Below are 27,095 nucleotides of genomic sequence, written 5' to 3'. Positions count from 1 at the left end.
AGTCAACAAGATCAATATGATTCAAATGTGCATAAAATGACTGCAACCTACATATAGAATGTGCAATGCAGAGCGTTGTTACCATAGGTCGTCACCTGGTAGAACCATATTGGTGAGTAGACTATGCTCTCTGGTGGTCATATGTATGAACTGCAACAATTTCAGTGTGTAACAGTTGGCAAAAGCTGTGTATACTATTTGCCCTATATCTTGTACTCAGAATGCGTTACAAATACTATATAACATGCTTTTTATTAAGGAAATGAAATATCAGCCACCACAGTGAAAGGTCTTTATTGTTTGGTGTTTAGGAAAACAAAGTGAAAATAATGTAAAGCACCACAGAAAAGATGATTATGCATTCATTTCATCTGCAATATTTGCAATGTATGATCTTTGTAGCCACAGTGATGAAGTGCTTGTGAGTTTTTATTTAGAACTTCACAGCAAACACCCATAAAATAGTAGACAGGAGAGTACACAGCTGCAGCACCACATCAGGGTTCACTTCCACCTTTACCCCAGGTACACGTGAGAACCTAAAGTGTGTAAAAAATACACATTTAAATCACCCTTTAGTCATTCATTTCATGTTACAATTTCAACATGAAAAAAGAAAGGCTCACTGCTCATCCAGATCCTGATGGAGGGCAATTTTCTGTTGGCAAGAAAACACAAACAAGAATTAGAAAACTTGAGGGTCATTATGCAATTCCCATTATAAGCATACACATAACACATTAATGTCACATAGAGGTGACGGTATTGATATACGTGCATTACTGCTTCTTCACCTGCAGGAGGAGGAGTCAGAATAGACGCTGCAGGGAAACCTCTGCCCAAGGCAAAGGCTTTAAACTTCTGAATGACACTATTTCTGACAGTCTGAGAGCGACCTGCAGACACACAGACAAACAGACAGAGCATTGATGAAGCAAATAAACAGTGACTCAGCAGCTCACATGCTTAATGTGTCATGAGAAAAAATCTTAAGTAAACCTGTGCCTTACCATAGAGCGCCACCTGTGTGTACTCTCTGTTAAAGACTTTGTGTTTGAGAACCAGAGCATAGTCAGTGTAGTTTGTGTCCACCACTGTGATGTCTTTCATCATGTTGTGGCCTGAAACAAAACACAACAACAGGAGTGGAAAAAAAGGACACAGGACATTGCCTCAATCAGAGTAGAATTAAGGGAATTAGTGAGAATTCATGTATGTGACACTGAAATTCTCTCTGTAGCCCAATTAAAAGAATCATTTTATATTCAAATGTCACACAAACTCTGTAACATTTATGTTAAATATCCGACCCCTATTTCAAAGTCAGTGGTCTATATTTCGATATTTTGTTTCTTATTCAGTCTGAATACACTGTGAGCTCTGCAATCTCACCTCCACCCTGTTTTAATTTAAGAATTTCAGTTAATTCTGATGCTGCGGGCACTTTATGAGAGCCTGTCAGATATTTACACAGTCAAAGGCAGAGTAAAGACACAAATAAACTTTCCTTTTGTCTCTAAGGACAGTGATGACTCAGGTCAAATATTTGTATAGACTTACGTGTGCTGAAGTAGGTGAACAGTCCAGGTGTGTTGGTCTTCTCATATTTGTACACTCTACTGATACAGCCTACAGGTCTGAAGACACAGAAGAAATAAAGTCTCTCTTTATCTCTGACAAATTTTCTTAATTTGTTTATGCAATTCTGCATGATACATAAATACTCACGTGGCATCCCACATTGTGAGGTTGACGTTACCGTTGGGCAGATGCGTGATCATGCCCATGGAGGCCCTCAGTTTGTCTCTGAAGGCGACGAATCTGGGAGAGTCGTAGGCTAGACCCACCCGGTACCACCTCCCTGCAAACTGAACACACAAATAGACTACTAAGATTGCACTATGAACCTTTATTTGGCTACTAAACATGCTTTATGCAGGAGTTTCATCTGTTTTTAATCTGAAAGACTCTGACACACGTTGAAATGTCTGATGCATTAAATAGATTGACTAGTTTGTAAAATTTGAAGAGCAAGACTGACAAGTTTTTGTATCTTTTGCTTAATCGTCAATCAGGAAAACACTTCAACCAATAATACCTTTCTTGTTCTCAACCCAAAGCCAAGTGGTTCATACTGAAAACACAAACCTTCATATGAATGCACAGCTTCACTTAAAAAAAGACTATTTTTTTTAATAAAACAGGAGGTCAGGTTTTACTAACATTACTCAAACAGGTAGAAACTGAAGTTGGGGACTATTTTCAGCTGTAGATTCAGGAAGGAAGAGAGGCATTAAGGAGGCACTGAGGGTTATGTTGGGTTCACTTTGAAAAAAATACAGTTCATGTTTATCAAAGTGCAGAAACATGTCACTCAGTGAAAATGTGAAGATGGTTTATGTGTTTCAACACTTAATTTGACTACACTTGGGCTCTATGACACAAAAAAATGAGTCAATGCTGGCTATCAATTGTTGACCTTTTGCCACTACTCATCACGAATCATTGAAATAAACCTCTGCCATGTGAAGCTGTTTTGTATGCTTACATGTATTTTTAGTATCTATATTCTAAGACTAAAAAGCCACAGTGGGAAAACAAATATACTGTATTTGAAACATGTTGTTAACACTGATGTTAACCACAGCACTTCCTCATATATGTAAAAAGATCCTTAAAATACAGAGCGGATGTGGGGAGACTCTAAACAAGCTGCCTTTATAAAAATAACAGCATTTTGCTTTATGTGAGCTCCAAACAGATTTAGTATTTACATTTTCCTTGAGCTGCTTTAGGACCTATGAGTAAAGCCAAGACATAGGAATAATGCAGAGAGAGAAAGATGAAATCTACGGAGGTCTTTAGTTGACATGCATCCACACATTTTGTGTTCTTGTTCGTCCTGTGAGAACATGTAACTTCTAGTCATTTTCTTGATTTTGTATCTATTTTCTAATTATCTTGGTACCACAAAACTTGTTTTCCAGATAATGATAATGAGACTTGTTTGTCATGACAACTGGATCTTTACTGGTGACCTAGATAAAGATCTCAAGAAAACAACCAAAATGTACATGTTACCTCATGGAGACAGAGTGAATAAAATGTATGGATATATGTCTGCTTAGGGTTTCCGTAGGAATGAATCGTCTGTTTTTTGTTGTTTGGTGGAGTTTAATGTCTCACATGAATCCATGCCAAACTGGAAAGTCTTCTTTTGAATAAATATGGATAAATGTCACCAAGGGGATCTGAAAGGGTTCAATAATAAATTCAATTGGCTCTGTAATGTGCGGCCCAAACCAGGTAAGGATCGTCCTCATTTTCGACAGTTGTATTTACTCTGGGAAATGTCAGAATGACCTCTCGTAACCTCTCACATGTGAGGAAAGCAGGAAGACAAAGATGCACCAGTTCATTAATCATAACAGCTTGTGTTGAGTCAAGACGTTAAAACCATACTTGTTTGTTTTGGGTCACCCCCTTTAAGCTATCCTCAAACATTGACTTCACAAAAAAATTAAACCAAACACATGGTCTTATTCATGGTGATTTACACACATATGGAACACAGGGGTTCCTTATAAATGGCGTCACATGATAGACAATGATGACCAACCTTCTTTAAATCACACTTATTAAAACCCTTTCATGTACATTATTAAGAAAAGAAAAACAAGAATGAGTGTGTCTGTCTTTGTTACCCTCTGCAAGTTGAAATCCTTCTGCGGCTTCACGTCAGCGTGTGCCATCATCCCGCACATCACCATGACGACAGTAACCACAGTGGTCCTCATGTCTGCCAGTGGTCCTCAAAAAGGAAAATGCCGGTTGGACGCTGAAATTTGGAGAGAGAGGGTATCTGACCTGAGCCTGAAGTGAACTAAAGGCAGCACACATACAGGTACAGAGTGGCAAAGCCTGTGGCAATGTTTGCTTTTCTGCTGATCCACCCACCTGGTCGTTGGCCAATCATTGCCAGGGAGCGGGGGAACAGTGGCCAAGTGTTGGAGATGTGTGGCTCCAAAACAAGCCCAACTTAGACTCCAACTTCTTCTACGTGCAGGAATATGTATGTCTTATGTTGCTTGTGGTTGCTTTGCATCAGCTGAAGCTCATGTGCAGAACACACAAGCATGCATGGTTTCACAAGACTTTGTCACAAACTGAAAGAAAAATGAAGAAGTGGATTTTTGCATCTAAGGCCATGTCCTGGTCAACGCTTTTAGAAAGAGACTGACACATATTTATTTACATAAATGTGGCAAATCAGAATAATAACAAAAGTACAATCGAATATTTATTATAGACATATTAAGGCCAACACTCTCGTAAAACATGAGGATTTGGGGTCAGATGGGAGCATGTATAACAGATTTACAAATCAGTTCCTGTTTTGTGGTGAATTATGCAAATTTGAGTGCTTGCAATGGCCACATCCTTTGACTTTTGTAAAAGATTTTGATACGTTTTTATCACTCAGGTCTCATCAAGTTGTATAAAAAATTTGACTAGGATTGGGTAGACGCTCTCGGAGGAGTTAATCCAAGTATGACCCCTGGAAATGACAAAACAATTCAATCAAGCCACATATGCTTATACCAAAGTTTATACATGTAGGTGACAGTAACCTCTATGGATATCCCTTTTTCAAAAAAGAAGGGGCGCGATGGAGCCAGTTTGCCACACCGATGTATTGACCCGATATCAAATTTTCAGCAGGCCTGATGTGTGTGCAAATATTTGTGAGTTTTGGTTTATGTTCATACCCTAATAAATGTGATTCAATGGGGGTCATGAAAAAACTAAGCTTTTACAACAGGGTTCATGTACTGCTTGGTGCCCGAATCCTAAAAAAACAAGATAACAAGTAGGAGTTAATAATCCACACAATAAACAGAAGTTGTAGGATAAAATTGTACGAAAAGTATCAAAAGTGATTGTGGTTTTAATACAAAATGTATGCTGTCAGTCTTACACTATTATAATGGTACATTAAATGTAAGTGGTACAAAAAAACTGCAGCTAAATGAGGTGGAACCTTTAAATATACTGTTGTGTAATTTCCAACTGTCATAGTACATAATACTTGAGAAAGGGATTCAACACTTTCCTCTTAACTGATGAATAAATGTAGAGATAAAATAGGCCATATACATTAGAAGTGCAGTGGAGCTAAAGTATGAAGAGGCAGATTAAAATAAAAGAAGAGTACATCAAATTGTTTTCACAGTACTTTTCCACAGCTGCCAGGAAGAATAACTTCTTTATTCTCAGCCCGTATTAAAGTTTGAGAGGCATGTTTGCACAACTACAGAATGAAATGCTAATCGCAATTATCATTCATGTCGGGACAAGTCTGAAACTGAGAGTGAAACTCTTCACTCCATATATTTCTGTAGTGAGAGTTCACAGCTTGTCTTTTTTGTTTCCAATACAAGTAAACGAAAAGTCAACAAAACTTTTACTGACAGGTTTATGATCTAAGGAGCTAAATACATTTAGCAATAAAAAAATAAATGATAAGCTAAGATCCAAAATGTATTTCTGGAGGTAAGTAGTTTGCCATCTGTAAATGTAAGGCTAACAGTGAGAGGAGTGAATATTAAACCATTACAGATGTCAGATGCAGACTAGTGTCTGCAGAGATGTTGAATCCCTGAAAAGGGCTGTAGGTCTCATCCAGTTTCTTTCAAGTCTACAGGACCCTACAAGTAAGGCTTTTTTTGAATGATGAAGCGCGGCTTTGCCAGCACTGGATGTGCAAGTCTTTCTTTTGCCCTGATTTGTAGTGAATCATTAACATGTATTTGAAATATAGGGAACAAGTTGAAACAAGTTCAGATCTTACTCCAAGCGAATTAAAGCCTGTTTCTGTTATGAGACTGCCCAAAGTATCCATTCAAGCTTTTGTCTTGTCTGACTAAAGATTGTGTGAATACATTTAAATTGTCATGAATCCAGAATTATTATAAATGTAAAGAAATGCTTTTCACCTGTAGTCTAGTTACAGGGCATATATCACAGTGTGACCTAAACTGAACAGCTTGACCCAGTTTGTGTTTCATTGATAAAACGCAGCACTGTTGGTGTTGGAACTGAAGCCACTTAGGCTGAATATTTCAGGTTTTTAAAGCTTTCTTTGTTTGCTTTTCTCACGGCATTTTCATGACTGATACATTTGACTGTTAATAATTAGTATGATGAGTTTATCATAAAAAAAAGAAAACAAATTCAACATATAAAGGAACAAATCTGCATTGAGATAATGATACAGCTTTATCCACAAGGGGGGCCAGAGTTGACACAAACTGAAAGTTCCTCACAGGAGCTTTCATAACACTGAGGTTCAGCCATTTGATCAACTTAATCCCAACAAAGTGATGCAACAATAAGAGCCTGGGTGAACAATTTAAATAGTTTTTATTAATAATGATTTTTCCATTTGCAGCACTGCTTTTTTTCTCATTCATTTGAAATGCATGATGTATACAGCTAGCCTTCAGTGGACAAGAGGACATCAGTATGTGTGTCTCACACACACAGCACACCTCACAGACCTCCCCTACACACTCTGCACAAACTGAGAGCTGCCACCTGTGCAATTAAATAAAACAATAATAAAAAAACCCAACCTTTCACTCACATAGGCAGACGTGTACAAACTTGTTTCCTTCTCTAGCACTGCTGGATGTTCCTGAGGAGCACGGCAGGGAAAAACAGACAAACGAAAAGGTGCAAAAACAGAAACGTTGATCAGAGGCATGAGGGCCAGTCAGACCACAAACATGCCATTGTTTACCCAGGGTTTCTGATGTACACTGTGGCCTGCCTTGTGTGTAATCATCTTCACATTCTCACATGCTTAACTAGACCTTTAAGGTGACATTTTTGTCAGTTCTTGCAGCGCAAATTGTGAGATATATCATAAAAGATCTTATTTTCAATAACAAGTTTGTATCTACAGTTATTATAATGTACACATTAGCTTTAAAATATGGCATGGATACTTAGGTCTGATTGTGTCTGACTCCTTCCTTTCTGATGGAAAATAGTTGTTGAGGACAAAGCGCCCTCCTGTGGTCAAACACGTCTCAAAATAAATCTGACTGTCCAAAAGAAACCATCACTTTAACATGGCTTCAGCCGTTATTGGTTTTCAATGGTTTGCCGTCAACTTTGGAAACATTTTTTTCAAGCAATGATGAATTGGCAAACTGGATCTTGATAAAAGTTGTACAACCAATGTTAATTAGAAAAAGTTGCTCCCTGGTTGGTTCCTGGTGCCTTTTCTTTACAAAAGAAGAAATAAAACCCCACTGCAGTTCGATTGTCTTAAACTCATGCATGTGTCCCCGTTTTAAACCAAAATCAAAATAGCTATGATTCCACACAAAACAAACAAAACAAAGCAAACACATTTTAGCAGTGAAACAATCAAAGTATAATTAACACTTCTTTCAAAAAATAATAATTTAAACTCATTTAAAAAAAGGGTCAAATGAAAACATCTTATTCAGAGTGCTCAGCTGTAGGGCTGTTCAGTCAGGGGTTGACAAAAGTTCAACCCTTGGGCTCAAGCATCATAACAGCCAAAGTGTTCCCTTAGATACACACATAACTTTACATCATCATTGGTCACTCATTTTGCTTTTCAGACATTCAGGAGAACATTTCACACTCATCATTAAAGAATAAATACAAGTGAGAGAGAAAGAGAGAGAGAGACTCAGAGCTAAGACCACAGAGGAAGCAGCGATAAAGCTTGATTTCTATCCAAAGCAAATTCTCTATGATCTGCAGTCGTCAGTGCAAAATATGAATCAAGCCAAGCTGTTTCGGACCGACTGAGAATCATTCTGAAGAAAATGAAGCAGCCTACGCATTGCTGCAATGAAACTAATGAAGAAGAGTAATCAGTCCTTCACACTACAGCCAGTCTTCATTACCCATTACACTAACGATGTTAGCAACAGTCAGACTAGCTGCGCGGAGGCGATTTCAAAGAAAAAGTCAAAGGTAATGGCAGACTACACACAACAGACTGCATAGAAAGATGGACGGCTTACAAGGTCCACAAAAGTGAAGCCAAAACAAATTGGAGCTCCTCCTGCCAACTAGCTGCAGTATAAGACCTTAGCCCACTTCCTTCATGTGAACAGATGGGACATTGGTTAAGCTTCAAAATAAAAGTGCAGGTAAAAGCTTTTTTTTCTAAAACATGACTTCTGTCATTAAAGTTACTTCCTGTTAAGCTGATTTGTGTCCAAGTGAAAAAAAACAACCCACAGTTTTAACTAGTTATTTGATACTTGAAAAGGGGTACACTAGCATGATTGACAACTCTGTTTGCAAATGCAGTTATAGTAAGCAGGAGTGGCTAATCCCTGCTGCATAGATTAGCTCCAAAAACGTCACCAGGACACCAGGGGGTATTTTGGCTTCACTTTTATCCAATGGGAGGAGGTGGAGACACATCGTCCATTTTTATATACAGTCAATGCACACAACACATGTTGAAAAAAGCTTTCTGGGGTCAGTTAAGAGTGATGGAGTTGTAGACTTGTGTCATCAGATGGACTAAAGGAACCTCTATCAATGACAGAACAACCTCCAGTAGGGAAATATCTAAAGTATATTCAACTACAGTTTGTACCATTGTCTGGGGGAACATGAGTGCAGTGGAATGAAGCAGACATGACATGTTGAAAACCGAACAGAGACAGTGAGGATCAAACAGAGGTACCGTTTAGCAGGTATAGAGGGCCACAGAAAGGGAATGGGCTAGAGATTGTTAATCATTAATCAGGGAGACTCGAGCACTTTGCAGAACGATAAAGGCCTTCAGTAAAAGATGCTGAGCAAACGGAAACTTGGGCAACACACAAGTGACGACAAAACACTGTTAAAGACAAATTAGGGATGTAGGTAGGACCAGGTTGAGACTCTGAGAGGATGACGGACCGATTCAAAACTATAGGACAACAGCCTTGCAACATTTGATTCTTGGCAAGAGACATCAACACCAACTTTTCCTGCACCTGGCAGGACAAACAAGCCGGTCGCTGGACTGCCATGGATACTTATGAGAATTTTTAGAATAAAACATGATTTTTAAGCCACTCTACAATGACTGGGAACGTTGGAATGACAAATAAGATTACAGTAAAAAGAGAAAGTAGAGTTGAGTCCAACATAAGGGACCCATGGAGATAATATGTGTGGACCAGGGCCTGTGAATCTGGGAGGTGAACTCACAGTAAGGCACAGTGCTCTGCTTGTGGTTGGTGATGCTCATTCATGCTGCTACAACAACAGACTAATGACAATGACAAAGCACATTTTCTCTTCATCTTCTGATCTACTTCTTCACACAACTCTCCATAATCAATGTCCACACTCCCGCCTTTCTATCTTTGGATCTTTCGGCTCACTTAAAACCCTCTTTAGCACCGGAAGATTGCTGAAAACACAAGTCTGTGAAGATCAGGAGATTTGGTGCATCTCTGACTTCAGCCAGGTCCTCTTCATGTGTTTTAGAAGCAAACACATACATCCTAAGATAGGTATCTTGTGGGACAGAACCTGCACAATGCAGCCAAACAAATCCTGTTTAAGAAAAAAGCCTGTATTTAGCCCAGGGTTGAACCGGTCAGATCACTTGTCTTTGTGTTCCAGCAGCTGATATAAAAAGCATACTGCAGCTTCACTTCTGAAGACTTTCTGTTGGATGGATTTGGATAAACATAAAGCAAAGACAACCTGATATAGAACAAAAGAGAAAGCTTTTACAACAGAATAAATAACTAAGAGTTTCATATTGTCTTAAATATGTAAACAGACACTACAACTTAAATATATTTGGTGTGGTGCAGACATATCTAAATAAAAAGCTTTGATTTTATATCAGCGCTCATGTGGTGCGGCTGATTATTGCACTGCCACCGCCGGAGCACTATTGCACTTCAGTGAATCTTTCAGCTTCAACCACTGGTCTAATACATCCCCTGCCTGTGAGCGTGGTTTACAGGTCAGAGGCTTCTTCAAAACTCCCTCACATCTTTACGTTGTTCCCTTTTGAAAATGGACAAAAAAACCAATAACCTCAAATAGAGACAGGCGTGCCACTGCTGGCTAATTGTGCAGGTGAAGTCGGCGGTGAAGTCGGCGGTGGAGGCTGCAGTCTTTCACAAAGCAATCTTCCTGATGAAACAATGAATTGAGGGACAGCTCAGGCCCCTCAAAGGTCCCTCTTTTGTCCCAAATGTGCTGAATCCATGCTTGTCTCAGCATCCTTTGAGTCTGTGGTTATCTGTACGTTCAAGTTTTTGCATTCTGGATGCCAGGCAGCCTGCTCTCCAGCTGTATGCTCCAGCTACACATCTGGTTTTGATGGACCAGGATGGACAGCCGTGGGCGTTTGAGGCCGGAGTGGGCGGGGATTGTGTGATTGCTGTATGAAGAGTGCTTTCAAGTTACCAAAAAAGACCTGGTTGCTTGGTGTGTGACTCTCTCTGTGTTTGCTGAGGTAGCGAGAGGAGTTGCCAGAGGGGACGCCAGGAGGGATGGATGGAGTGGTGCAATGTGTGTGAGTGTGTGTAGCGTGCGTAAGTTTGATTTTAGAGATTTTAAAGAGCAAAGTGGTTTTGGGAATACAATGTGTGTGTGTGTGTGTGTGTGTGTGTGTTTATGTAAATCTGTTGGCATTTGAATCTGGGTACATGGAGTGTATGTATGGCTATTACTTTATATGCATTCATGTAGATGGAAACAAGGTCCTTCAATCTGCTATCCTGGTCAAACAATATTGTCTTCTTCTTTTGTATCTGTCTGTAAATGTGTGTGTTTGTGTGTTTATGTAGTGTTCAGCCTGGTCATCACAATTTGTGTTTCCCTGTCAGAATGGAGCGATAAAGCTCCTCGTTCAGCTGCGTATAGCGCCCTCTGCTGGAATCCAGGAAGTACAGTTTGTCAGACACTGCAGTGGGGTCAAAGCTGTCCCGACGCAGGTCTGTCTTCTGAAACTTGAATGTTCCTGAGAGAGAGAGAAACACAGAGAGGTTATGAAGGGATATTATTTTGCTGTACCAACACCCAACCCTACAGAAGTCCTTCAAGACCAGTTGTATAGAAGTTAAGTCATGTTAGATTTCTGAATTTGCAATTGATTCTTTTCCCCAAATAGCTTTAAAAAGACACTTTACCTGTCTTGTTGACTTCTGGAAGGAAGCGGAGGAAAACAGGTCTGGCATATGGAGGCAGAGCCTTTTCCATGTCCTTCACAAACTTCTCCAGGTCGGTGGAGTGAGATGGATCAGCGATAGCTGCCATTCCAGCCTTTCCCTCTGCTCCTGTGAACGCAGAAAAGGGACTGTCAGGGGATTTATTTGGTGTGTTGCTGATTTTTAATATCAGCCAAATGCCCAAGATGCCTCCTCGTATGTATACCACCCTGAAACTCTCTTATACTGTTTTTTGAACGATTGTCAAACTGGACTCCTACACAATTTCAAGAACATTTCAGTCGCTAAGTGTTTCTCTGTCGGACAGAGTGTGTATTTGCTTGTGTATGTGTGTAGGGGGGGTCAATAGGACACTGAGTTGACACTAATGTTTTAGTGTTTTCCAAAATAAAAACAGGTTCACACTGGTGTTCTATCAAACAGTGCTTCCTATCGAAATATGCCTCCAAGCAGCTCTGCGCAGAGACACAGTCCTGGGCACCTATCACCAGTGAGATTATTATGCGATAGTAGACATCAGTCTCAAAGGAAAATGACACATACCGAGTAATGACTGAGTCGCAAGCTCCAGGGATAAGAAGTGAGGCCAATTAAAGTGCCAAAAATTGGAGTGGCCATTTTGGGCTGGCTCTAAAAACCAGTCAATCCCCAGAAGAACCCAAATTAAAAAGAAGCCCAGCTGCTCAGTAGAGTGTCATATGTTTCCTGCTTGGACCAAAAAACTGCATAGGATAAGATAAAGCAGTAGCCTTTGGTAAAACCTACCAATTAAAGAAATACTGAAGCTCAAGTTTAAGACTAGTAAGGGTTGTAGTAGCTTTAAGTGACAGTTTGGTGCCTCTAGCTGTCTGCTTGGTGTAGCCTGGGCTAAGTCAGTCACTGAACATAACCTCAGGGCTATGTTTGTGTTGTTGGGGCCTCAAGGGGGTTTTCATGCAAATATCAGACAAATAATATGGGTTGCTGACTGGTTTATTGTACAAACAGACTGGCCTATAGGAGTTTGTGCTCCTTTTTGTAAAAAGAGTGAAATTTGGCACTAAAGTATTGTATGTTCATTCTGGTTTTCTCACACAGTCATTTCTTTTCTTTTTCTGTGGCTCATGCATGAGGGAATTGGGGTTGCTGCTAAAAAGACAGTCAGATCATGATTAATAGAAGACTTGTGATTTCAAGTTCCCAAGTTTGTCATTCATCTGCTGCTTGGTCTCTTGATGGGTATGCGAGCAAAAATTAGCAGTGGAGGCTGCTATGTTCAACAAGCTTTTTTAGTTTCTTTAGTGTTGCACGGAAACAGCTTTGGTCAGCATTTATCACAAAAAGAATCTCATTTAGAGGGAAACACTGTAGTTAACTAGCTCATTTGCAGGCAGATAATTAGCCATGGGTGTGGACCTTTTAGCTTCAATAACTTGGCTTCCCTTTTTCCAGCATCACCCTCTTGACCAAATAATGTCACTCCTGGCTTCAGGAAACCAAGATGGCAACCATCAAGCAATCCAAACTTTGCAGTTATGTCTATTATTTACAGTCTATGGGAATGGCACTTTGACCTCAAATCAGAGCAGATTTATTATTGTGTAGTATACTGACAGATTTTACCTGGTACTTCCACTCCATAAACCACCACATCCTTCATGTCCAGCAGCCTGCTGAGAATCCCCTCCACCTCAGTTGTTGAGACGTTCTCTCCTTTCCAGCGGAACGTGTCTCCTGTGCGGTCCTTGAAGTACATGTGGCCGCACTCATCCATGATCAATACGTCACCTGGTGGAAAAGAGGGTCATCAATCAGCATGTGATACAATGTATTACTTCATATTATTGGTGTAACAGTACAACAAAAATGGTGGTTCACTTCAGGTCTTGGTTTTTATGTCTTGGTTCAGTAAATTTTTTGGTACAGTAGGGGAAACAAACACAACACATAAAATCTATTTTCCTTTTAAATTAACCATAATTAAAAAATATATAAGCACAATGCACTGTAATGGATATACACACCCATGATCACAGGTAACCACTGTTTTTGAGTACACTGCTCAAAACAGATCACAGGTCAAATTAAAACTGAGTATGTTTTGAGGTGATTTGCTGAGAAAGTCTCTGTACTGAAACCATTGTTTCAGTAGCCTACTTGATGGCTGATACATGCTGTGTGTATGGTTCACTTCCATTTTCCTGTCTGTGTGAGGACCCTGGATTTGAATTACCTTTACTTCTGCACCAAACTGTTTCTGTATGCCTCTGAACCAAGGAAGTGCTGTAGCAGAATGGTTTATGTACGAAAACGTGCACCCTTACATCCTTACTTCATATGTTTGCAAGTGACACTTACCAGAGAGATAGGCACTGTCTCCCTTCTTGAAGACACTCTGGGCGACCTTCTTGCTTGTTGCTGATTGGTTAACGTAGCCATCAAATCTCCGGAGAGGGTCATTCTGAATGATTCTGCCAACTAGCTGGCCAGGCTCGCCTAGAAGGATAGAAACAGAGGAATTCATAAATTTAACTCGCATATATGTGGAACAAGTTTCTATTTGCACACACAACTGGGATTGTTTGAGCTCCACAAGGGATTTTAGAAGAGACTAAAGCCCCTTTCATATTAACAGTGCAGAGTGTGTATGTGAGTGTGTGCATTTACATTGTGAAGCTCCTGCTCTGTTTTAAGCTCTTGGACAAAAGCAAGGCCTTAACGCAATGCGAAATCACCCACTGGGACACCATTATGATAGGAAATGATGGATGCGAGTCAGATTTGAACCCGGGCCGCCCCACTTGAATGATTCTGTGGATGTGCTAAACCACCACCTCGGCTTATGGGCCCAGTCTCAGCAACTTTGATGTTAAAACTTCAGCAAAGCACTCTAAGCTCATATCTTTTCATGTGGTGTGTTTGTGTGGTGTGACCCTGCTTTCTAATAGATGCACAGTATGCCCATTTGATATCCTTTAAAATATTGCCAATGTGAGTCAGTGAGGCAATCTTTTTTTTTTTTTTTTACATATACATTTAAAGACAAATGTTTGATGCACTTCATTTCACAAATGATCCAGCATATGATTTGGATGGGAATATGTCATAGATGAGCAGCTGTATGCTGCCGAGGTGGTTTTCTGAATGCACATTTCGTCTTTTCAGGTTTAAAGTTTGGGTGTAACATGTGTATACATCACACCTACCAGGTTTACAGGGAATACAGACACCATCAGGTCCCCTAATGAGCTCCATGGTCTCTTCGTCGACCCTCACCAGTCTGATGGGGTAGATGAAAGGCAGAATCTGACTGTTGAAGCCACACGCTCCAATCTAGACAAGAAATATCAACAACACCAAAGCTTTCAGTGTTTAAAAAAGACAAAAGGCAGACCGGTTCCAACCAGTCAAAAAGCTGCAGCACTGTTGTTGTTATAAGTAGATACCAAGACAGAGAAAACAAGACAATTTTAGAGTAACAGAAGACTTAATATGAAGGGAATGAAGAAAGACAAGTCTTTGTAGCATATGTCAGCACATGGGTTTCAACGCACAGGCTGCCAAAGGTAATCTATTCAAAAAGAGGAATCTTAAAAGCTTGTTTGGTTATCATCACTACCAGCTGCAGAAAACATTCACACCTTGTTATCGAAGTTTCCCAGGCTGCAGTTGCACTCCGTGGCTCCGTAGAACTCAGCAATCTGTGGGATATTGAAGCGGTTCATGAACTCTTCCCATATGGACTGACGCAGGCCGTTGCCAAGCGCCATGCGTACCCGATGTTGTCTCTCTGTGTCCCGAATTGGCTGATTTAGCAGGTATCGGCAGATCTCCCCGATGTACTGCACAATCTGGAGGGGAACAGAGCCGCACAGTAGAGATAGAGAGGTGAGAACAGACTCATTACTGTTTGAATGTCAAACTTTCAATAATAAAAATGAGATTCAAAGAGAGTAACTGGTGGATAACAATAATCCTGACACTAATTTTGAAAGATTGTATGAGATGTGTTACTCTGCCAACTTAATGTGTAGCAGAGGCTTGTAATTTAAATCATGCTTACGGTGCAGTTGTATTTGACACAGTCATCCCAGAAACGAGAAGCTGAGAACTTCTTTCTGATGACTACAGTCATGCCGTGTATTATACACTGACCCACTCCCACAATGTTACCTGCAGACAAAGAAATATGAGCTGTCAGGGTCATTGCACACATTGTACGGACCTCTGCATGGAGCAATATAATCCAATGGATGCTGTTTTAAGCTAACAAGTAAATCAAGATGAAGATTAAACATAACTTGTATGTGTGAAGAGACTTCCTCACATGAGTAAGAGTTGCATAATATATCTTTAAAAAAACACATTTCAAAATACAAGTTATAATTTTACCTGCAGAGTGGTAGAGTGGAAGGCAGTCATACAGCACATCATCTGGTGTCATGTTAAAGCCATAGTACACCAAAGCTGCCATGCGGTAGTACCTGAAAACCAGGGGGAGGGGAGGTAGCAAATTTTACAATGGGATTTAAAGTACACATGAAAGCTACATGGATCAAAAAAGCCAGCAGCTGCATATCCTGTGTATCTGTTAGTAAGCTGCACAGCTCCTTCCTACCTGCTGTGCACAACAATAGCAGCTTTAGGCATCCCAGTGGTTCCTGACGTGTAGATGTAGAACAGGCGATCTGAAAATCACAGCAGTGAGAGTGAGAGTCAGATAACATGCAAATAAACAAATACATTATTTATGCCTTTACTAGTTTCAGAATGTACTTGAAAAGGAAAATGCTGTCTTGGGGTTTAATCTTCAGGTTGCTCGTTTATCTTTGATAAACTCCAACCCCTGTCTCACAGAATAAACACATTTTTTAGCTCTGATATGCAGCTAGAGGACTGGATTACTGTAACCTTGAGCCTTCTCTATTCATAAACAAATTTCAGATCCTCCACTGGCTTATTTGGCATGAGCACTTCAGCTGTGTGGGTGCCATGTTTGCTGGCTAGCACCTCAGTGCAACAACGATACTTATTTACATTCACTCTGCACAAAATACTGTTTTGGTACATTTACATCTTTTAATCACCATTTCAGAATGACAGAATGCTTGCAAAATAGCAGCATATGTCAAGATCACCAAAGAGTCAGAGGCACACTGGTAGGTCTGAACCAGAGCAAATGCTGCAACTCGTATGCTGCAACAGACTGCAAAGCTGTCAGTGGCCGCATGGTATTTATATACCTTTGTTTTACCACAGTTATGAGCCCTTTAGATAAATTGAGAAAATAAAATGCTGAATAACAGAGACAATAAACCTAAACTGAGGCCGAGATGATAAAAGATGTTACATGCTACCAGATAATAAGACCTAACAGGTGAATTTTTGACTGAGGGTTATACAAGAAAACTGTATGAATTCATGATTATTAATATTGTGGATTATATTGGTTCTCCTCCTTGACCCGTGTGCTGTGTTAAGGTTGCCTTAGAAACAAGCATCCTTCTAGAGATGAGTCATCAGTAATCGTAAAAATGTGTACCTGTGTAAGAGCAGAGACATCTGGTCGAAAAATTACAATTTGCACATCAGCTTCACAAGATTAAAAATGAAAAATAATAATCTCCCTTCTCTATTAAAATGTTTATTATTTTGTTGTCCTTTTGTCTGGCTTTACAGTTATTTGTAGCCATTCATACATCAAACTCCAACAAAACGAAACCACATAATGGAATTACTAGATAAAGGTTTAATTGCTGCTGTTGCCAGCTGTTTGAAAAATTGAAAACAATGGAACAAACAAAAGAAAGAAAATACTTGACATTTGAGTGCAATGTTTAACTTTTCAGTTTGATTGAATGATGTGATTTAATTATGAGTCAGCGCTGGCTCTAGAAGTGTTACTCACCACTTGTCAACAGGTTTATGCTGCCAGACTGACAATAAATGCAAACAAATTACTTTCTGAAAATGTTGTGTTTGTTAGAGTGGCTTCTGAAACTTTTGCTTCTGAATTATTATCACACCCCCACACAAAAACTGAAAATGGCCCTGAAGGCATCTATAAAATGTTTGTTTATTCATTCATTATTCCTGGAACTCTGACTCTCATTTATCATAAATTGTGTAATGAACTGATTCTCACCAGTGAAGCAGCGTTGTGGCCGGTTTGGCAGATGAGAAGGGGCACTCTCTATCAGGGGCTCCAGGCACTCAGTTCCCTGTGGGGCTCGAAGGGGGTCCAGGTCTCCGCAGCATAACATCTGCACTTTCTGCCCCATTGAGCTGTGCACCTCTGACACCGCTATGAGAGGAAGAGAGACACATGACGGTCAAACTGATGTTACTATCACAAACTGTAAAAGGACTTTATGCAGTACAATATTTAAGCACAGCAAAACTGGAGATATTTGGGATTATTACATAGAGAGAGAAAAGGGAGATGATTCACTTGACCATATTTACATGGCGGCCATATTCCTCTGACATCATGAACAGGATGGGAAGCTCAAATGCTTTTAAAAATGTCAAAATACTGTATTTCAAGTTTTATGATGTTTATTAACTTATTGTCCTTTCACCACTTCTTGATTACTAAGCAACTTAAAATACAATAAAATGTGAAGATACTAACACTGTTTGACAGTGATACACAGTACAATAGGAACAGTTTAAATTCCAAGCTAATGTAATGTTAGCTTGGGCTTGACTGTCTTGGTAACGTCACATTAGCTGGGAATTGAAGCCATTCCTATTGTTATGTGCAAAATTAGCATTAGCATAACAGTATAACATTAGCATAACATTAACTTTCAAACTAATATTTTATCAGCTGGGATTTCACCTCCTAGCTAATGTGATGGTAGCTAAGAATTCACTTCCTAGCTACCATTACATTAGCTTAGAATTTACTTTTAAGCTAATGTAATGATAGCTAGGAATGAACTTCCTATAGCTAACAATACATTAGCTTGGGATTTGACTAGTGTCATGTTAGCTGGGATTTATTTACTCCCTAACTGTAATGTTAACGGTCTGAATGTAGCCACTGGGCTACCAAACATGTTGTTTGACTTGACATATGAATATTCATTATTACCATTACTTGTACAGTAGTACAACCTTATATAGCATTTGAGCTTCCCATCCTAACTTTAAAGGAAAATGGCCTCTATGACTATGGGGAATGACAGACAGGGGACCAAGGAGGTATGGGGTACGATCAATAAAAACAAACAGTATGGTTATAATAACTTGAGGTAAAAAAAGGTCAAGAAAAAACCCAATATGTGACTCTGAGTGAAGCAGACGGAAGAAGGGATCACAGGAAATTGAAACAGTTATCATAGTTTCCTGTGAAAGAAAAAAATAGTTTATCTTAATCTAAAAGCCTTTTGTCTTCCTGGCTCATACTTCTGGTTGACTCTTGCCTGCTCAGTAGAAAAGAGGCTGCGTTTCCAATCACTTAAAAGGCATAAAGCACATGACGAGTGCAGGGTCCAACACACAGACTGCTCCATCAATCCCAGGATGAACACTTTAAAACTCTTTCGCTCTTTATAGCTGTTGAGATCAGGGCTTTTTTTAATAGGGCATAGACCCAAAAAGGGTCACGAGGAGATTGAAATAGATCCCTAAATTATGTCTGACCACTCTCAGCTGCCGCACTTTCATATCATTAGTGCTTTCTAGGCCTGAGCAATATAAGGCAGATTCAATTACACACAGCTGGTTAGTAGATTAGATAGAATAGGTTATTAATTCTATTTAGACCTCAGAACACAAATATTACTTTTTTATGATGTATATTTATTTTAACTGCCCAATAATAATACAATAATAAGATACATTACATAAGTAATGTATCTAATTGTCAAGAAAACAGATACTGGTCAATATCTGTAAGTAGGAGGATTATTCTTATACTGTAAGTTTTATCCATTAAAACAAGGCATCCCATTGATCGTATTGTTAATGCATAAACACACAGAGTAACATAGCAAACCTGGTATAACATGCTATGGTATTGTCCATTATCTGTTTTAGTTAACTATCCTTCAGTCAATTTTCTTCTCTGACCAGCTCAGTGGTTTAACTCAGCCTGCAAATTGATGATAAAGACATTTCTCCACTTCTCTCTTCATTACTTCTTCCTCTCTTTCCATCCATCCGCCATAAGAGCTCCCCTCTCTGATATCCTAGAGACACCTCCTCCAAACCCATCTATCTTTTATGACCTATGTTGCTTTCTCCCTGCACCACTTACCTATCTCGTCACAGCGGAAGCATATCAGCACTCATCACTTTTACTGATTGTAAAGCCTTATGAGGCCATTTCAGATTTCGGGGCAGGCTATACACCTGCCCAGGTTACTTGTATAACAAATAATTCTGCAACATATCTCGATTCTTCTTTAGCTTTGAACTCTGCCATCCTTCCTGCTCTTACCATCAGTCAGCTCTGAGCCAAACACCACAGCCTTGGCATTGGAGATGGTGACACAGTGGACCAAGGCCTCTAGTCTCAAATTGAAGTTGATGAGAGCGGCCTCTACTCCAATCTTGGCCATGCCCAGCCAGAGGCCAACGTACTGAGACCTGTTCTCCATGAAAAGGGCCACCACATCACCCTCCTGGGGAAAGAAACATAAAAATAGGGGATTAACGTATGTTGAATATGCACAAGTTCCTGAATCTCCAGTTTGAACATTTGATTCGTAGGCCTACCCTGAAACCTCGTTCCAGCAGCAAGTTGGCCACTCTGTTGGAGTACTCATCCAGCTGTTTAAAGGTCCATCTCTCTCCAGTGCCCTCGAAAATCAGTGCCGTTTTGTCCCCATGGCGGCGCACTGTTTCAGCAAAGATCTTGGGGATAGTGTTCTTCTCTTTGAGGTGGCGTCTGACATTCATTTTTACCCGCAACAACACATATGCTGCACTGAAGGGGCAAAAGAAAATATCTTTATTATTAAGGGACAACTGGAAAGACATTTGAAAGTCAGTTTTACTTAAAAGAGCATTAGTTAGCCATTCTTTAAGCCCATTAACTACAAACTAAATGCATTCTTATTACTACGAGCCATTTTCCAAGAAACACAAAGCCAGATTGATGTTCTGGTTTCTCATGTTTTAAAACTTGTCTGTTTGGAAACAAAGTTTGACTGTCACCATGTAACTACTGCATGGTTTTATAAAAAAAACAGGGTGGCTGGATATTCATAGTGACAATTACAATACTTATTCATTCTCTAATGAAAATGTTAAGCTGTTGTTATTTACTATAGCGGATACAGGTCACTTGAACTGCACAGTGAAGGAATTAATGATACGAAATCAAACTTAAAACTTGGGTTATTATTTATCAAATTATCTTGCTAGGGGGCTACAATGTGCAAAAGCACAATCATGGTCATACAGTGTTATATCATGAAATTCATTTACAGATGACTGACTCAGGTCATCTGTATTCTATGTAAAAAAGTAACCACAATATCCATAAACATTATGACAGATGGTGTGATGGATCCACAGGGCAAAGTCTGCCTAAATGGCAGGGTCTTACAGGATTATTTACATTTATAGTGCAAAGTTACAGATAACAGGCACTCTCCTGAGCAGTGTATAATTACTGAAGAGTCATAAAAGCCTTTGAGACATTTCACATTAAGGCTAGTATGTGGCGTTGATGATATTTTATCATCACACTAGGGATTAGTTTCCTGCAGATACTGATAAGCAGACTGTACTGTTGTCATTTCATGAGCGCAATTGGATACAATAAAGCTGTTTGAAGCTAATTCTGTTGCAGCATGAACTCTACACTCTGTTGTTAGTTTATCTTTTCAAGTTACCTATTATCAATCAGACCTATTGTTAGCATTGATACAAAGATGCACAATAACTCTGATGTTATAAACTTCTATGATTAAAATGTTGGTTTCTTTATTCATGATCATAAGTAGAGTTTTGAATAGGCGATAAACTGAAACCAGAAAAAAAACAACTATTTACAGCCAATTCTTGCAAAAACAGAGGCCACCCTTCAACTTAACCTCAGTGACAATCAGTGACATTTGGTGGGAAATAAATGTTTACACTTGTGGTTGACTTAAACATTAAGATGTGAGCCACAGAGCTTCCTACTGTGTAAATATCTGAGTCTAATCCTAGTAAATTACACAATAGGAATTGTATGACTCACTGTACAAAAGGCATGCTGTGACAGGGTCAGACAGAGGGAAATCTTAACCCTGAGGCTATAATAATAACAGGGAACAATTGAAATTAGCAACAGCATGCCCTTTTGTTTATTCAGTAAAACGTCTGCCAAGTACAGCCAAGAAAACACAATTTTTTTCTAAACCCCGGGTGACAGAAAAGCACTAATAACAACTGGTTAGGTCACTTTGGTGACGTATTTATAGACAGGTCATGCAAGCTTCGGTTTTACAATTTCCTGTTTGACCACTTCTGGAGCTCTTGAAGAAAAACGGAAGTTAAACACATACCAATTACCATGGTAACCACATACTGTAAATATTGGCTTTAGGTGACACGGTTAAAAAAACCTGCTCTCCCCCCATCCTCTCTATTGTCCTTTGTTTGAAATATTTCAGGTGTTTAAGCATGCACAACAGGAATAAGTAGCAGGTTTTTAACCCTGCTTGTTTACTGAGCCTGTTGAGGCCTCGGGTTTCGTGGTAACTTTCTAAAAAATAAACTGTGTTCAAAGTGATGGAATCTATTTAGCGTGGCTAAAGCTGCACAGAATCTCTCTATGCTTTAAGTTTAAAGTTATGAATTCTGACTGAAGATTGTGTGGAACCTGAGAGGACACGTGCTTTTGATAATTCACTTTAGACAATATTACCATGTATTGCCATGGGTGATATCAATGTGTTATCATATGTCATTCAGTCAAGAGCTGATAAATAATAACTTTGAGTTAGAGCCCTGACCTACACTACAGAAATGTCTTTGCAATATCTGTACAGAGACCTGGGTCGTTTTTGGTGCTACGCTGATGCATGAATCTTGTGTCAACTGCTTATTAAAATTGAAAGTATCCAAGAGCTAAATGTCTTCATTTTTAAGTAATTTTGAATTCTAAATGCCTAAAAGTGTTTGGATAGTGACTCATGTGGCTGTGTGTCAAATACACTGGATTTACATGTGTTATTTGCATAGGATTTTAAAAGAGCTTCAACTTAATCCATTTTTAAATAGTGCACATTTCGGGCTTTATTTTAAACACCATCAACCAAATCTGGATGCTAACGGACTCTAAGTGAAGCTGAAAGTCAGCACTTTACCTTCATTGTTTCACTTATGATCCATATTTCTGAGATGCAAGCCAAAAAGTTACATTTGTCACTGTCAAACCAACAGACTGTACTATTTGCAGGCAGTAAGTCAAAATCTGACTGTTTGAAACCTGAAAATAAGAAACTAAAGAAAAGCAATAATTCTCATTTGAAGAGAAGAACCACCATTAAAATTGCACAGCTTTCTCGCTCTTCATTAACACCAGACCCACACAAACCCATACACATCATCAATGTGCTTACTGTAAGTCTCTGCCGACTGTTTTGGCAAAAATCCGCAGGAAGCTCCATCCTCCACTTCCCAGGTAGAATATCAGGATGGCTGGGAGAACCTGGTACCATGGCAAACCCACCAGCAGCCTCAGCACAAACAGCAGGGCCGTGCAACACGCTAGACGCATCATCCTGAAAGAATGCACACACATAAATACAGATACAGATAAAGACAGCAGACCATGGCGACTAATCACAAATACTGCATACCAAACAGAGATGTTAAAAGTGTTTTTAAAGAAAAACATCTTGAACAAACATCTTAAAACAGTATTAAAGAAAACCACCTCAGGGGTCACTCATGATTCAGTGAACAGTTTAACCCACTGACTTACTCTGGCTCATTGTGGTATTGATATAACTGAGGTTAGAAGCTGTGTTTGTATAACCATTCATAAATTTGATGTGTAACATCAGTTAAGTGGTCACAAGCACCGGTTTTTCTCACATGGGCAGGATTGATAAAACAGAGATTCCTTGTTTTTTTTCTCTTGCAGCCCTATCAAAACTTCAGGCTAGGAGAGACCTTGGAGAAACTTGAATTTAAAGCAAATCGTCTGTAGTGACAACTGAGAGCAGCAGAGGACAGCTTGTGTTGACATTGGTGTTCAGTTGCCACCAGATAGCTGGGAAGATGATCCTTGAGCAGTAAAGGATATATCACTGCCTATTATCTATTTATTAGCCTATGTAGAAACACACTGCAGGGTTTGTTATTACTGTTATCAGTTGAGATACATGTTTAATGTGAGAACAGCACATTTTGTGCAGACAATGGGAAGACTAGTCATTCATTGCTATGTCTCCTATCCAAGGAGCTTTGACTGTGCCGATTGCTATATTATGGTATGTCAATAAGTCTGCTGCAATTTAATACGTTGACCGACGATCTGTGTTACTCGACAGCTGGTTTAAATAGCCCGAATGACCGACATGACAGGACAAAAATACACCGTGGAGGCTCAAGTCATTCAGAGCAAGAAAAATAGCTTCATCATTCGCTGCTGCTACACCCGGAAATTTAAGAGGCGCGTAGCATCATATTGCGGTAGCGGAGGGGAAACGCTAGACAGGCTCAACCCACTGCTGGTTTGACTGCGCCTCACTACCCGTGCCATGTGCGCCTTCAGACCGGGCCTTGGCCCCGTTGAAGCATTCATTATCAGGCTAACCTGGGTTATCATTGTAGCAGATGCGCCTTGGAAGCAGGATGCGCAGTGCATTGCGCGCATCGGCTTAGCGAGGAAACGGATGGACAGTGTGACAGCAACAGCAGCAGCCTCTTTCAGGATGAAGAGGCATGCTGCTGAACATGCAGTCCACGTTCACATAAATTACCTTTCCTGGACTAAGAGTCTGGCTGATATTAAAGTGTCCAGCCACCTCATGACTCCTTACTGCGGCTCGATCCCTCACAAGGTTGACAGAGGACGATACAGTCATTGTCGAGCTATGGGCTATCCCTTTTCTACTAGCCAATATTGTCTGTGAAGATGAGCATCGCGGCGGCGCAGAGTCAGCTAAGGCAAACGATGACCAGTTTTTGCGTACATACCTTGCACCTGGCTCGCACCGTTACAGCATGTAGATGCGCAGAAAACCCCAGACCTGAAACCCGTTGTGTGCGATTCCGCCTTGATCGGCTTATAGGCCAGCCTGGTCTCCCCCTCCGCTCCTCGCGGCCGCTCGCTTGGCTTGTCAGAGGCTCACAGAAACGCTCACAGGGACGGACACACGCACCGGGATCCCCTCCTGTTGTTAATACCACAACGAGCTGCTGCTGCTTCTCTCCTCTCCCCTCTTGTCCTCCTGCGGCTCGGGCGTCAAATCCGCCTGGCTGCGCGTGTCGACTTTGACCCCGCGATCATCATCCGTTCATTGTCACAATCATTGATATCATTTCTGGGTTCATTGTAGCCGATGAGCTCGCTAGCAAGCGTAATTCAAATGACCTTATAATTTTCTTAGCAGCGCCCGCCTACTGCCGTCAGCGTCCCATCAGTGTATCAGGCATAAGAGCTGACGGACAGGTGTCTGCGCCAATCAGAGAGGTCGGATTGTGAACACATCCCATCCGGCATGGGCGGGGTTTACTGCACCACTGAAGAGGAAATGCGGTGGGGCTGTGACTGCTTGCCGACGGACAGTGAAGCCAGCGCGCACAGCAGTTTCCACCCGGCTATAACAAGAGCCTGATGCTGAACCGTGTGGCCTGAGATGAGCCTTGCCTTTGTACAATGGAGTCCGCCTCAATTGCTAGAGTCAACGCCACTCTCTTAGCAACTAAGATAGGCACAAAACGCAGATGTTTAAATGGTAAAGACCAGTGATGGCGCGAGCAATGAAGGAAGGCAGAGGGGGCAAACAATGGATGGGACACAGCTATCATGTGCTGTGTGATCGCCAATAACTATAACATAGAAGTCTGCAGGTTGTCAGTGCAATCGAACAGTACATGAGCTAAAGCTCTTAGTGTCTATCCAAACTTGGATTGCACCATGTTGATGAAATTCTGCAGGTATAGCATACACATAACTACATGGACAGATAACATTTAACAAGTGGTGGACAGTAACAGAGTAAATTTACTTTAGTACTGTACTTAAGTACATTTTTGGAGTATCTGTACTTTACTTGAGTATTATGTTTTGGGGGGAACTTATTACTTTTACTCCCCTACATTCAGAAGACAATTATTATACTTTTTACTCCACTACATTTCTATCAGTGCTCTAGTTACTCACTACTTTAGCTTTGAAGTCAGATCATGAATGTCCTTCTCTTTTCTGAAATCTGATCCTAAGACAGTAAACTGTGTTTGTGTAGTTCTGTTTGTCTCAGTGGTTTAGTCATACCTGTATATCGTGCGTCTGCACGGTTGAACGTGGAGCAAACACAGAGCAGATTTCACTCAGGTCAGGCAGTTCATTTAGAGGTGGTAATGATGTCTATAATTCTCTAACTGAGCACACATGTCCATATCTTCAGCCTGTGTAAGAGGTTTTTGAAATGAAGAATGATACGTATGTTTAAAATGTTCTCCCTGTTTCCCACTCTGCCCAAACATACAAACATTGACTGTCCAACCTGAGAAAGTGTGCTGAGCTACAGAACATTTGTTTTATTCCAGATGAACATTTCAAACTAAGTTGTCTGTGCTTGGAGTAACTTAGTTGCTGTTTTTATTCCATGGTATAGTTTTTAGAGATTTCAAGTAATGTTTTCTAGATAAACAGAATGTAACAGAATGTACTCCTATCTATTCTTGACTGCATTTACGCTTTGTGAAAATACAATGTTTTGAGATTTTTGAAGAAGTACTTTGAATACTTAAGTATTTCTAAAAGCGAGCACTTCAGTACTTTAACTCAAGTAATAATCTGACTGAGCAACTTTCACTTGTATTGGAGTAATATTTGACCTGGAGGATCTATACTTTGACTTAAGTAATGAAGCTGTGTACTTTGTCCACCACTGGTTATGATGAAATTCTGCAGGTATAGCATACAAATAATTATACATAGACTCCATGCACAGATAACATTTAACAGGTCAGCTGTGGTCCTTTGTGGCAATAATATCACTTTTATCATATAAATTGCTTCAAACATAAGCAAAGAAAAGTGCTTTAGCCCATGACTACAGTATATGAGTTAGGGGTCTTCTTTTGAATGAAATAAGGAGGTTGACATTTTACACACTGGCCATCACAGCAGTGGGTCATGTCATGAAGTCCATTGCATAATTGAAAAAGATTACAAAAGACCCAGAGACTAAGAAATGAGTCTCAGTGAAATCTTGCAAAATATTTAACATGTTACCTACTTCCAGTCAAGGTCTAAAAAAACTTTTAAACCATAAATGTGTAAACACCTTAATCAAAATGTATCATCTACAGTCACCCTTTACAGTACAGCTGCACTGTATATATGAGATAATACAGATGCAAAGTTCAGAATAGGAACATGGGATGAGCTTTGACCTGTCTATGACAGATAAAAATGCCCATGCCTAGACTTGATCAACTTTACGTGAGGATACAGAGACACACCAACACAGTTAAACACAGCAGAATGAGGGCTGGGAAGCTCCACTGCAGTTATCAAAGAAGACCCCTTATCAGAGGTTTTCAGACCGATAAGGGCACACCCAGCGTATTATGTCACTGCTCTGTGTATTCTGCTTAGTAAGTGACTTTATTTATGACTTTTCAGGACATACTCATAATGTTTCAGGCAAGCATAGCCACATTCACTTTTTTTTTTCAATAAAGTAA

General features: G+C 40.0%; 2 protein-coding genes across 3 annotated transcripts; both read right to left on the bottom strand.

Annotated features, from left to right (window-relative positions):
- Positions 1–278: 278 nt before the first annotated feature.
- On the bottom strand, positions 279–4,156 carry ptgdsa (prostaglandin D2 synthase a). Its single transcript, XM_034710035.1, has 8 exons — positions 3,958–4,156; positions 3,705–3,838; positions 1,729–1,868; positions 1,561–1,637; positions 1,011–1,121; positions 795–896; positions 627–658; positions 279–539 (listed from the first exon to the last, which is right to left on the bottom strand). The coding sequence occupies exons 2-7, from the start codon at positions 3,795–3,797 to the stop codon at positions 630–632; spliced, it is 552 nt and encodes a 183-aa protein (XP_034565926.1). The 5' UTR covers positions 3,798–3,838; positions 3,958–4,156; the 3' UTR covers positions 279–539; positions 627–629.
- Positions 4,157–6,404: 2,248 nt separating this feature from the next.
- On the bottom strand, positions 6,405–24,837 carry slc27a4 (solute carrier family 27 member 4). 2 transcript variants are annotated; one of them, XM_034710057.1, is made up of 14 exons: positions 24,375–24,837; positions 22,790–22,951; positions 19,950–20,160; positions 19,672–19,855; positions 17,368–17,526; positions 15,841–15,910; positions 15,615–15,706; positions 15,286–15,395; positions 14,864–15,073; positions 14,429–14,555; positions 13,581–13,718; positions 12,846–13,010; positions 11,205–11,351; positions 6,405–11,035 (listed from the first exon to the last, which is right to left on the bottom strand). In XM_034710057.1, exons 2-14 carry the CDS (start codon positions 22,948–22,950, stop codon positions 10,878–10,880), a joined length of 1,932 nt encoding a protein of 643 aa, XP_034565948.1. In that variant the 5' UTR covers position 22,951; positions 24,375–24,837; the 3' UTR covers positions 6,405–10,877. The 2 variants fall into 2 exon arrangements, with proteins under 2 accessions (XP_034565948.1, XP_034565947.1); XM_034710056.1 differs by lacking the exon at positions 24,375–24,837 and adding an exon at positions 24,158–24,353.
- Positions 24,838–27,095: the final 2,258 nt, after the last annotated feature.

Source organism: Notolabrus celidotus, chromosome 19 (genome assembly GCF_009762535.1).
Source record: "Notolabrus celidotus isolate fNotCel1 chromosome 19, fNotCel1.pri, whole genome shotgun sequence".
NCBI classification, from domain to species: Eukaryota; Metazoa; Chordata; class Actinopteri; order Labriformes; family Labridae; genus Notolabrus; species Notolabrus celidotus.
This window is presented reverse-complemented; position numbering and strand designations above follow the sequence as displayed.

Bases quoted from the DNA above. Each gene is read 5' to 3' on its own strand.
- slc27a4 (XM_034710056.1), bottom strand. From the start codon at position 24,207: ATGAGGTGGCTGGACACTTTAATATCAGCCAGACTCTTAGTCCAGGAA. The intron at 19,856-19,949 runs GTAGGCCTACGA...TTCTTTCCCCAG, and splicing joins TGCTGGAACGAGGTTTCAGG to GAGGGTGATGTGGTGGCCCT. The intron at 15,911-17,367 runs GTGAGAATCAGT...TGTGATTTTCAG, and splicing joins GCCACAACGCTGCTTCACTG to ATCGCCTGTTCTACATCTAC.
- ptgdsa (XM_034710035.1), bottom strand. From the start codon at position 3,797: ATGAGGACCACTGTGGTTACTGTCGTCATGGTGATGTGCGGGATGATG. The intron at 1,869-3,704 runs GTAACAAAGACA...TTGTGTGTTCAG, and splicing joins AGGATTTCAACTTGCAGAGG to TTTGCAGGGAGGTGGTACCG. The intron at 659-794 runs GTGAAGAAGCAG...TCTTGCCAACAG, and splicing joins TCTGACTCCTCCTCCTGCAG to AAAATTGCCCTCCATCAGGA.